This window comes from Callorhinchus milii, unplaced genomic scaffold (genome assembly GCF_018977255.1).
Source record: "Callorhinchus milii isolate IMCB2004 unplaced genomic scaffold, IMCB_Cmil_1.0 Scaffold10, whole genome shotgun sequence".
NCBI lineage: Eukaryota > Metazoa > Chordata > Chondrichthyes > Chimaeriformes > Callorhinchidae > Callorhinchus > Callorhinchus milii.
In genome coordinates, this window is record NW_024704751.1 from 1137160 (window position 1) to 1150521 (window position 13362).

General features: G+C 41.5%; 1 protein-coding gene across 4 annotated transcripts in view; it reads right to left on the reverse strand.

The window, feature by feature from the left end:
• Positions 1 to 4472: 4472 nt before the first annotated feature.
• ube2g1a (ubiquitin-conjugating enzyme E2G 1a (UBC7 homolog, yeast)) overlaps positions 4473 to 13362 on the reverse strand; it is a 9918-nt gene continuing 1028 nt past the window's right edge. Inside the window, exons 2-7 of one of the 4 annotated variants that reach the window (XR_006085316.1) lie at positions 11722 to 11824; positions 10240 to 10337; positions 8938 to 9116; positions 7801 to 7919; positions 7082 to 7184; positions 4473 to 5447 (exon numbers count right to left, since the gene is read on the reverse strand). Coding sequence is in view for 3 of the 4 variants with exons in the window: in XM_042338437.1 (XP_042194371.1) it covers positions 7833 to 7919; positions 8938 to 9116; positions 10240 to 10337; positions 11722 to 11824 (467 nt within the window). In the remaining variant the exon portion in view is untranslated. The other 3 variants (XM_042338437.1, XM_042338439.1, XM_042338438.1) reach the window with 3 other exon arrangements.

Here is a 13362-nt window from a genome sequence, read left to right on the forward strand (position 1 = left end):
ACCGACTCCTGACCGCCCCCTCATTCAGGTCCACTCCTGATACACGCTCAGTCCAAGCGAAAATAGCTCAGTGACCCAATATCGAGGCTTTATACAGTCGCCTAATAACAATCCCTCCAAAACAAAACAATAATAAATTGGTCATTTTCAATCTACGGCTGTTTGTGGGACATTGCTGTGCGCAATCGGCCGCCGCGTTTCGCCCACAAATATACGGTCAATTCGCTTTACAGTCTATTCTGCGAAGCGCTTTGAGACGTCTACAAGACGTGAAAAGCGCTATATCAAATGAGAGGATTATTATTATTATTATTGTTGTTTTCAATCCAGGGGGGTTGAGGGAGGGGGAGTGAGGGGGGGGGGAGTGAGTGGGGGGAGAGAGTGAGGGAGGGGGAGAGTGAGGGGGGAGTGGGTGAGGGATGGGAGGGACTCTCTTTCAATCCCCTTTCAAAAAAAATAATCACTTGGTCACGGTATGAAATTGGCTGCCGCGTTTCACCCGTAAAATACAATTCACTTTACAGCATATTCTGTGAGACGCTCTGAGACGTCTCAATGATGTGATAAGGTGCTATATCAAATGCAAGGATTATTGTTGTTGTATTATTGTGAATGGGAAGCAGTTGGGTTATTGTCAGTAAGATGATATGTGATGATATAAGCCAGGGCCTCATTATCAGGAATTTGGGGGAGACATACGCATTCATAACATCCAGGCTTGACTACGCAAACTCCGTTTGTCGGCCTCCACAACTTTTTCTCCATAGGCTACAGATCATCCAGAACTCTGCAGCCCGTGTCCTCTCCCACACCAGGCTCTGCAAACCTATCACCCCCATCCTCGCCCGACTCCACTGGCTTCCCATCACACAGAGGATACAGCTCAAGATCCTGGTCCTCACCTTCAAAACCCTCTTCCTCTGCGACGTCCTAACCCCCTAACAATCTGCCCGCTCCCTCCGCTCAGTGAGCTTCAGCCTACTTCACGTCCCCCTCCTCGCCCACCCCACCATTGGTGGGTGGGCTTTCTGCCACTCTCCCCCACCCTCTGGAACTCCATCCTGTAGTCCTTCCACCTCCTTCAAGACTCGTCTCAAGATACTCCTCTTCGACCGTGCCTTCGGTCAGCCTCCTTCCCCTCACTGCTCTCCACCCTCCGATTCCAACCCCCAGCCCGGGTCTGAAACACTGACTGTCCAGTGCCTTGGGATGTCCTCCCGACGTGAAAGGCGCCATACAAACGTAATTTTGTTGTTGTTGTTGTTGTCTCTTCCTGCTAAAAAAAAATGTAGAAGATGCACTGCCAAATTTTGTGTTAGGAAAACATTTTCCCATTGAAAAGTAACATTGCTTCAGGGAAATTGAAAGCCAAAGATTGCCGTTTATTCCGTAGAGGGCTTGCATTTACAGATCCGTTGTCCACAATTGGGTGCTTTTGTGTGTCGGTGGTGTGCACCTCTGCCATAGCTAGAGATGTGAATGTGTGTACACCGTTAAATTGTTTTTAATAAGAGCAAAATAAATCCAATATAGTGGACCATTTAGCTCCTCAGGTCTGTGCCACAACTTTTTATTTTTCAAAAACTTCCCCCTTTTTTATTAACCCCACATTTGATCTTTCCTCCGTAGACCCTAATGATTTTGGATAGAAATGTCGATTTTAAATTATTAGATTGTTATTAGGTTAAATAATTTTTTTTTAAAAAAGTAGAGGAGCATAAGAAAAAAGATCAAGGTCCATCTAGTTCGCCTTCCATCTTACTGGCGGTCGCATGCACATATGTCCCAAATCAACTATGTACTGTATCCCATAATGTTATTTCGTTCAAATCCTAAGCTTGGCGCGAGAATTTTATTTTATTTTTTAAGCAAACGATTTTAAGTCACCTTCGGCCGCAGCTGATTGTTTGTAATTATTAGTAGTATTGTTATTATGTGGAGTCCTGTGGCTCAGTGGTTAGAGCACTCGCTTTGCAAGCAAGAGACCCAAGTTCAATTCCAGGCAGAGGGTGAAACCTTGGGCAAGTTTCCTTACTCCACACAGAGCCTAATAATAATCCTCCAAAACAATAATAAATTGGTCATTTTCAATCTACGACTGTTTGTGGGACATTGCTGTGCGCAATTGGCTGCCGCGTTCGCCCACAAATATACAGTCAATTCACTTTACAGTGTGTTCTGTGAAGCGCTTTGGGACGTCCTCCCGACGTGAAAAGCGCTATATCAAATGCAAGGATTATTATTATTATTATTATTTCCTAAAAGAAAACCATCTAATCCGTGTTTGAAAGAATCAACACTTCCTGCTTCAACCATCTCCAACAGTTTCACTCTTCACTCACTGAAATAGTGTTTGCAGAGATTCATTCTGAATTTCCCCCCTTCAATCGCGGGCCGTGTCCTCTGGTTTTACTATTCTGGACAAGTTGAAGCAGCCGGTCACAATCTATATTGTTTTGCCCCTTTAGAATCTTAAAGACAGCAATCGTGTTGTCTCTCAATCTTCTCTTTTCCAGCGTGAACATGCCCAATTTACTTAGTCTCTCCTCAGAACCCAGTCCTTCCATTCCCTCAATGATTTTGTATCTTCTTGATTTCTCCAATATCCTTTTTGTACTGCAGCAACTAGAACTGTACACAGTACTGTAAGTACAATCTCAACAATGATTTATAGTGGCAGGATTACCCCACTATTTCTGCTTGCTCTTGATATTTTGATACATCCCATCACAGAGCATTGTTGGGAGAGCTTCAATTTATTGTCAATCAGGACTCCCTGGTCCTTTTATTTTCCATACATATTGTTTTCCTTCCGTTCAAATAATAATCCCTTCCAAGATTTTTTTTGTCCCCATGTGAAGTACTTTACATTTCTCCACATTGAATTTCATCTGCCACCAATCTGCCCAATGAATGATTCATTTTTTGTAAAAAAAAAGCAACTCACTGAAGTGAAATCAAAGGCCTTGAAGTTTATTACAAACCCTACAGCATATTTCTGTGATAGAAAATCAGGCTCGACGCTGTACCTGTGCACTTGTCAAGTTTCACTGGTTTGTGAATGTAAGATTGTGACCACTTCCAGTGAATCAGAACAGCTCTGTTTGTTTCAATGGGTTTCAAAAAATGTGTCTCAGTTCTTTTTTGTGATCAGTGTTTGTTTGTTCAATACCAGTCGTGTTCACAGTGAAGCTCTGGCCAGCTTTACAGAGCTCTGAGCAACTGGATATCAATGTCCATGTGTAGCACAGAGGGAAGAGGGCGCTGTAAAGCGGAGGAGGTAACTGCAAGTTTAAATGCCTTCTTATGAATCATCACGATTATGAATCATACAGAACCACAATGCAAATTGACTTGCAATTAATGGATTAACTCAAGTCAGAGTGAAGTAACGTCACCCATCTCTGATGCTTTATGTCCTGTAGAATAATGGTTAAGAGCATTCACCTCAAGTTAAGGACCCGGTTCGATTCCCAGGCGGGGTGAAACCTTAGGCACGTTTCCTTACTCTACACGTATCAGTTTATCTACCAGTAAGTAGGAATCTGGGTAGCAGATCAGTTGATTGGCAGATCATTCTCCTAGGGTCATAATACCGTAAAAATTTGGTCACTCAATCCACAACTGTTTATGGGACACTGTTGGGACTAATTGGCTGCTGTTTTTCACCTACAAAATATTCAATGTACAGCATATTCTGTGAAGTGCTTTGAGACATCTCAGCAACATAAGGCACTATATTGAATGCGAGGATTATGATAAGTAACTTGAGTCAGGATGAAGGAACAACACCAATCTCTTGATGCTTTACGTCTATGGAGAGGAGGGGCATGTATGTGTGTGTGTGCGTATGTGAATCATTCAGGAGTTGCTTCTTCAATCAAACTTGTAACCAAAGAATATTTAGAGCTAGAAAAACCAGTGTTGTCTCCACCCATCTCAACTCCCACCTTCTCACCACAAATGGTCCAACCCTTACCCTGCAGAAATCTATCTTAGTGTCTCATTGATAGGGTTTGCTTGTCAACTCTTGTGCAGAATAGTCGTGTCTAATGACCCCTCTTACTCTTTCATTACAAATTGGTGAGTAGCAAGAGGAGAAATCTGATGAGAAGGAAATTGATCTGCCTTGGAGTGACAATATTCAGCTTCACTGGAAGAGCAGGCACTGACATTAGGATGGAATTGCCTCCTGGTATGTCAGTTGTGTGGTACATACTGTGACATAGCATAAAGACAGTTTGGTTGCAGATTTGAAACATCTCATTTCCTAGCATTAGCCATTAAGAATGCTCCCAGGAACACTGACATTTCATCCACATGTTTGCACCTAGGGTCTGCACCACCATTTGGGTTTGTGGCAGCAGGTCCCAATAGTTTTGTTTTCAGATGTTGTACGAATCAGTTAAAAATTGAGCCCACGACCGAGAAGGTTGCATGCACGCGCACATAATTCCAGACAAGAGCCAAAGTATTGGAAAACAATTATATTTTGGAAGAACTTTCACTACTGGTGACAGAACTCCAAAAATCAAATTACATGAAAATATACATCACCATTTGTCTTTGTACATCAGGCAGAAAGTCTGCAGTTAGCAGCTAGAAAGGAAAAAAAGCACACAACAGCATTTCTTTTTAATACCAAAAGAATCCTCAAACTGCCCACTTAGAAGGGTGAAAGCCTACACCTAAACACGCGTGAAATCTACTCCAGACACCACAAAAACAAGCTCGTAAAACATCTACTTCATCTGAGTCGGGCAGCGAAGACTAATGAGGTCACCATGGCTAAATTCAGATTCAGGTCTAAACTTCAACCCCGTTAAAATTATTGGAAAACTAAACGTATTTTGCATTCTAAATATTTGCACGTCTGCAATTTTGCGATTATTCAGGCCTAAAATTTTTTGCAGGCGTTGAGGGCATCAATGCAGTGGTTAGAATATCTGCCATAAATATTTTGCGACTGAGGCAATTTGGAAGTTGAAAAATGCAACCTTTACTTTTACAGTGTAAGACGCTTTTTTTTTTTACGAGACTTGGTTTTATAGTAAACCTGGGAAAAATGAATGCACAAAGCCCCCTTCCTAAAATCTTTCAGAATTTACACGATTCTCTTAACTACAAGCAAGCTATAATTTGGTACAATGCGTATTGTGGGTGTTTAAGTACGGTGTATAGAATATCTGGATAATGTTGTGCTATGTACAGGTTTTACAATTCTTCCTGAAGATCAAAGCAGTTCACAGGAATCCTGATGCAATGTCATTTAGTTTCCCCTCAAGTTGGCACGTTTGGCTTCACTCCACATCGAGGATGGCATAATTCATTCACAGCCCCAGGATGCCAATCCAGGATTGCCAGCTTCTTACCAGTTTGAAGAGAAATCCAACAATTGGTGAGTTGAGTGCAGAAAATCAACAGTGCCACGTTTCTCAATTGGAGACCTGCAACTCAAAACACCCCATTAGTTATTGTGCAATTCAATCTATTACATCATCTAGTTACTCCCCCATAAGTGCCAAAATGGGCTTACATTACCCCCACCCATTTGCTGTGAAGTACAATTTGTTGTTGGTGGGGGGGGGAGATGAAGCAATGCTTAGTATCTGAACACAGAAAGACAAAATTAGACCTTATAGTAGGAGAGGATCTCTACAACCCAACAGATACAATCAGAAGCTTGATGCATGTACTCTTTCTATTTAAAAAGTCAAAGCAGCAAATTCAACTTTTTATTCTCATTATTTGGGTGCGATTTGCACTTAGAGAATCATAACAATATTATTCTGGCTCCAAGAGAACCCAGAATCAAAGTTGTGGGGCGCTGTGCATCGAAATCCCAGAAAGCACACCAGTTTCTTCACCACCTTCATGTGAACAGAGACTCCAAGATTTCTGCAGTTTAGTGAGAAAATCCCATGGGTTTCAGAACATCCAAACCTACAGTTTCTCAGAACCACCAACAAAATTCCAGCACCAGAAACATTATAGCAGTGACTATACAACAGTAGATCAGCAGTAGGTTCTCTCAAGCCAAATGCAGAACTGCACCAAGATTCCCTCCCAATGCACTGAGCAAAATAACTACTAGTTTGCAAGAACACCTACTGAACTCTCAATTTGATCCGGGAGAGGTGCACAAAGTGCTTAGCTAATTGAATTCCCTCAGGCAATTACACTTTAACTTGATTAACCCAATTTGCATGGCTGTAGAGCTCACAAGGTTTCGGTACTATACAAACCTAAAGAATATACAGTAAGAATGATGTGGCCTGTGCCAGAGAAAGCATATTCTTTAAAGGGCTTATGTCTGTCTTACAACTAAAAGAAACGTATGTTTTGACAAGTCAGCTGTAGATAAAAGGTATTAATTCTGAGAATCTTCAGAAAGATTCATTCGCCTGCAATCATTTTACAATAAGCCTTCAAAACTGTCTTACAGTCTGTACTAGACATGGAAAATCCAGCTCTCCAGCCCAGCAGAATAAACTTTCCTGGAGGCAGTGCATTGTGCTGAAAGTCATCACTTGAAGGACATACAACTATATTTAGCTGTGCGTTTGGCCAAAAAACAAACTTGGGGAAGAATAGAATAAGCTCCATGCCACTACAAGCTCCAAAGGAAACATGTGCAGTCTCCCTGGGGCATTTGCTAAGAAGGCCATGACACTTCGTGTGAAATAAGAGCAATTACTTCTTCATCCTGCACCCTATGGAATAGCAGTACATACTGTGTGTTAGCAACTCAATATTCTCGCTCACTTTTATACAATACACACAGTATTTGGATCGATATAAATAGGACGACAATAGTCCAGACACGAATGCTACCTGGGTCCAGGAGCTACTTTGCACACATTAAGTTAGTTCAGATTTATAGGTTAATCATTACAACAGTTACTGATTAATGTTTCCCCGTGATTTAGGTTGTAAAAATGTGTACTCGAGAGAATACAAAACAGGGGAAATAAAATCAAGAGCATCCCTGGAGCAGTCAGTGCTGGTGAGGATACACCAAGACCAGTGGTGGCCAACACTCATAAAAAAACTGATCTCTACCGATCGAATACGGACTTACCTAGAATTGTGTGAATGTTCGGGGGCCGCTTCTTGACGGCCCCTTGGGCTACAGGTTGGCCACCATTGACCTAGACTTTGATCCATTACCTCTCTCTCACTTGCTAGATAACAAGCAAAAGTAGTGCACGGTTGTAATTTCATCTCTTGGTTCACAACAAGGCCACAGAGAGGGTACAGAGGAGATTCACTAGGATAATCGCAAGTATGAGAGACTAAAAGGAGAAGCTGGACTGTTAGCGCTAGAGTAGAGAAGGCTAAGAGGGATTTTCGTAAGGCACATACATAGGGAGAAACTAATTCCACTGATTGATGTTGATAACAAAGCGCAAGATCATTACATTCATCACTAAATAATAGAGGTAAAGAAAATTTGTACACAGCGGGTTATTAGAACATGGCATGACCTACCAAAAATACTGTCGTAGCAGAATCCATAATAGGTTTTAAAACAGAATTTGATGAATAATGGAAATACAAATTAAAAAATGACGGGTAAAAAAGGATCTTTTAAAGAGCCAGGCAGGTAAGAAGGGGCAGAAGGTCTCTTTTGTGTTGCAATATTCTACAATTCTATAAGAGCAAAAACCCAGGGCAGTTGAAGATGTCATTCACAATTAAATCACTCGTCATTTGACATCTTCTACTGACCAATGTGCTACAAGTTCACTAAGATCACAATATGGCAGAAGACTTGCACAAAGTTCAGCACTTACTTACCCTGAAGAGTGAAACTTCCAGAAGAACACGCGTCACTCAAAGGCAGTCTCTTGGCTTTTTCTTACACAGCGGGCAACTTTCCTTTTGAATTCACCGTTACGGTCTTCCCTCCATTCTTTCTGCAGGTTTCAAGAGGAGCAAAACCGTAAAGGCTCAGACTTCCCAAAGAACAAACAGCAACATCCCAGTGTATTAATAATAATCCTTGCATTTGATATAATGCTTTTCGCGTCTTCTGGATTGAGTGACTTTGAAGGATTATTATCCCTGGAAAAGCGATCTGCCAATTGACTAACAGCTAGGTTCCTACTTACTGCTAGGTAAACAGAGGTGTGTGGAGTAAGGAGACTTGGCCAGCATTTCGCCCTGCCGGGAACTGAACCCAGGTCTCTCGCTTGCGAGGCGAGTGCTCTAACTGCTGAGTTACAGGACTGCACGAGTAATAATTTAGTATTACAATAATAAAATCACATTTGTATAATGCCTTTCACGTCAGAAGGATGTCCCAAGGCGCTGGACAATCAATGTAAATTATTATATAGTAAAATGAATGCAAGCTGAATTTAGTCACCATGCCAAGATTCAAAAATATTTTCTACATTTTACAATTTAGCACCACTCACTTATATGAAAAATGAAACTAGGACCAGGGAAGGATCGATTTGTCAGCTAGCAGATTTCTAAAGAGCAAATGCATTTGAAACAGTGCTACAAAACTAAAGCAGTGCTGGGAGGAACAGTCATTAGATTTGAGGCCCTCTCTCCAGTTTAAAATAGCTTATATAATAATACTTGCATTTGACATAGCGCCTTATCACATTCTTGAGACTTCTCAAAGAGCTTCACAGAATATATTGTAAAGTGAATTGACTGTATATTTTGTGGCGAAAGATGGCAGCCAATTGCCACAGTAGTCTCACAAACAATCGTGGATTGATCAAATTATTATTGTTTTTTAAAAATTCTCCCAAGCACTGAACTGTCTAAATTATATACATAACCCACAACCTTCTGAACCAGAGGCGAGACCACCAGCATCCACCGTTCTCAGATTGATTCTTTAATGTAAAAGTTTGAGTGTTGAAAGTAGAGCACAATAGCATTTGCAGAGATTCACTTCCGATAAAACTCTCTTACCGCTGCATCTACATTGGCTGGTGAGTCTCCATTTGGATCTGCCAACATTGAAATGACACTAATAAGGATGGTCTCCACCGTGTGGATTGGGAGCCAGCGTTCCTCTGGCTTTTCATATCCATACTTATCCTCTCCAGGCTCATGAAGGATAGAGATGCACACATCACCATTTTTGTCAACTGCAACAAAAAAACACTACTTTAACCACCAAATAAATACAACTTGTAATTATAGAAGCACCTGTCGCACAGGATGGTATCTCAAAGCGGAATCTGAATGCTAATAATCCATTGTCAAAAAAGAACGGCTTGCAAAAACTAAGTCCCACAAAAAAGCCACTTTATCTTGAGGATTTTGTCCAGGCCAAGTCAACATAGAGCTGTCATGCCTTGCTTTTAGTGCTAGCACTCATCAAAGCAGTCATACTGCAGCATCATCTCCCAAACAATAATAATAATCCTTGCATTTGATATAGCACCTTATCACATCTTTGAGACATCTCAAAGCGCTTCACAGAATATACTGTAAAGGGAATTGACTGTATATTTTGTGGGCAAAACACGACAGCTAATTGCACACAGCAATGTCCCATAAACAGTCATGGCTGGAAGTGACCAATTTATTATTGATTGATTTATTTATATATAAAGAATTATTATCCCCGGAAATGTGATCCACCAACTAACAACCGGGTTCCTACTTACTGCTAGGTAAACAGAGGTGTGGAGTAAGGAAACTTGCCTAACATTTTGCCTTGCCAGGAATCAAACCTAGGTCTCTCGCTTGCGAGGCAAATGCTCTAACCACTAAACTACAGGACTACTCGTAACTATTTATTTGAGGAAGCACGTTGTCTACTATTTTGAAGACAACTATAACCAGGCGCTGGAACATTACACTCATTACTTTTCCACACAACAAATTGCGTTTCAAGATAGGCACTAACACATTTTCCCAAAGCATTGGCAATTACAACATAAGAATTTGCTCGGCAAAAGAAGACCGAGGTCCATCCAGTTCGCCTTTCACCATCCTTGGAGTCGCTTGACATGTCATGTCCCAAACTATATATTGTAATCAGATATTATTTTCCACAGAAATCTATCTTATTAGTCCTTGAAACAACACTTTCTGCTTCCACCATCTCCCTAGGGAGCCTGTTCCACACGTTTATTACTCGCTCACTGAAGTAGTGTTTCCACAGATTTGTTATAAATTGATCACCGGCCATATCCTCTGTTTCTACTGTTAATATAAATCACTCATCGATGCTGTGCCACCATTTCAATGCTGAGCTCTCACCGTTTGGATGCCAGATTTCTGTGATGAATTTCATCTTTGGCGGCCTCAGAGGATAGTCTTTGGGGAAGGTGAGATGAGCTTTGAACACACCGCCTTCACTGCAAGTAAAGACACTATTATTTTTTCAGGCAATAGAAAAGGTTGGGTGGAATTTGACAAAAACAAATACTTAATGAGATATCACACAAATTTTCTTAACAAGAAACATCCAGCACACCATCCCCCACCAGACAAAAGTATAAAAGACTCCATGAAAAAACAGATAAATACAACTTGCATTTATATAGCACCCTGCACGCAGGGTGGTGTCACAAAGAGGAACTTCAGAACGCTAATAATGCTTGCATTGGATATGTTCAAAGTCCTGTACAACTCTACATTGCCTGCATGGCCACTAGCTCTAAATGTTGGTTTCAGTGATCAGCAATTCTACAGTCTAACCCAAGGCGTAATCACCTCTTAGTAACGAATCCTGAAAGGCAGTGCTGATCACGGTGCTCCAATTTATTATTGAGCACGATTCCAAACAACAATAATAATAATCCATGCACTCAATATAGCGTCTTATCACGTCATTGACACATCTCAAAGCGCTTTACAGAATATATTGTAAAGTGGAGCGACTGTATTTTGGGTGAAACGCAGCAGCCAATTATGCTCAGCAGTGTCCCACAAACAGTCGAGGATTAAGTGACCACATTTTGGGGGGTGGGGGAAAGAAGAGATGGAGGGATTATTACCCCTGGAAAGCATCCACCAATTAACTTACAACCAATGAATGATCAGCTAAACAAGTAATGAATCAAAGTTTTCAATACCTGTATTAGAAATAGGTAGCAATGCTCTAGATTACAATAGCAAACATTTATATAGCGCATCCTGCTCGACAATGGCCGAGTCTGCCTCCAAGGCAGGGGATAGAGAGGGGGAGAGAAGATGATCATAAGCCCGATCGAAAAGGAAGACCTTTAGGCGGGATTTGAAAGTGGGGAGTGATGGGGCAAAACGGAGGAATTGGGTGAATTCCAGAGTTTCGGGGCATAGTGGCTGAAGGCATGTCCACCAATGGTGGAGTAGAGGGAACAAGGGACAAACAGGAGGCCAGAGCCAGTCGAGTGGAAGCAGCGGGTGGTGGAGTGGGGGTAAGCAAATCGGATAGGTAGGGAGTTGCCAGGGCATGAAGGGATTTGAAAACAAGTGAAAGGATCTTGAAATCGATCTGTTTGGAAATTGAATGTCAATGGAGTCTGGCAAGGACTGGTGGGATGGGGATACAGAGTTTTGTGTGGGCTTTTGAGTTGGTTGAATTTTGTGTATGATGGAGCTGGGGAGACCAGCGAGCAGGGCATTGGAATAATCCAGCAGGGAAGTGACAATGGTGTGGACAAGGGCTTTGGCTTCTTTGGGTTAGTTTATTGCATGAGTCACAAAATCTCTTTGAAGCATAGCCTTTCCCAAAACAGATGAAGTCTTAATACTTACTAGAGAGTGTCAGGAGGGCCTATGATAAGCACTTCCCATCGGTATAGGTCATTGTCATCGATCAAACCCGCTGAAAACCCATCAACAGGATTCTTGTTCAGCTCTGGAATGACAAGTGCAAACAAGCGTGAGATAATTAAATACTTCTCGCACACAGTATACAAGAATCCACACACAACTAGTTACATCACCAAGGACTTGTCTAGATTCGTAGCTGCACTGTTAACCGAATAAAAGACTGGTGGCTCACCTGTCAGCTCCATTGAAACTAATCTCTGCACAGAAATCTCTTCCAAAACCACACGCAGCCTGGTTGCCTCTCTACCTCAAAACATCTCTTGGCATCCAATAGAATATTTTAAGAATGTTTTGAGACAATTATTTACACAAAAGTGACTCTCAAAATGTTTTGTGTTTATTGGATACGAAATTGCATTCTTACCTGATGGTCACACGGCTATATTTTTAAAACTGTCTCAAATTTGGGAGCTGTGCAACTGCTGTAGTCCTCCAGCCTAACCCGGGGGGGGGGGGGGGGGGGTTGACCAATCACCAAGAGGGCAAAGGCGCTCTGAATGCAAGTGCGAAAAGTACTTCACATTGATCAGTTGCATTGAAACTCAATTTCAAAGCAGTTTTGATTACACCATTAACTGGTTTATAAAAAATACACCGGTTTACAAAAACAAAATCACAGCTGTAGCTTGAGCGTCCAGGAATTCAGCACATGCAATCTCTCAACTGATCAAGCTTAAAAAGGTTCTGTCTGGACGATGACAGTGCAGTCGCAAAGATGACTCATTTTCTCGTGATCTACGTACTACAAGTATGATCTGCCAGACACGTGGTAACTAGTGGAGCCAATCTGGGACAATCAGTCAAACCTGCACTGATATTCCCCAAGGCAATTTCTCACTCACTATTGCACACACTCGCAATTGCTCAAAGGTTTTCTACGTTTCCTTTCAGCCATACATGACTTCAATGCAAGCATTAAACGGAAAATGTCTTTACCAGGCGATAACTGCAAACACATTTGAAATTAATAGATCAATAATATGAAGTGTACAAAAGATTTAATAGCTGCAATCAAATAATCCTTGCATTTGACAATTTACAGGTACCTACAACTTTGAAAAACCTCAGGGCTTCATAGGTCAGGTGCAGTGTCTAATACCTTTATATTAAACCAAAAACCATTTAATTCCCATATACCACTGATTGTTGAGTAACTTTTTTTTAAAAAAGGCATTTCACAAACATAAGGTGAACAAGTGCCCAACAGCCACAAGATAAAGTAGGTCGAGCAGAGCAGGGTCGGACAGCTCAGTTTCCTTCCGCGCACACCGGGTCACAGCACGCTCTGTAGTTTCAGCTATTGGCAAGATGATTTAACTTCTACAGACTCAGCACACACCCTGACTTAAGGAGGACACCACATCCCGTCAAAATAAAACTATTCCCAACCAGTCAACGTTCCCACATACAGCACCTCACCTCAACCCTCAGGAACAAAAACAGGACTCGATGTGTGAACAAAGCATTGCTCAACTTCAAATATAAATTGATTTCAAATTCTGATTTCCGAGCTGTTGCATATGAAAAAAAATGACATTTAACTGACAGACTATTGTTCAACAG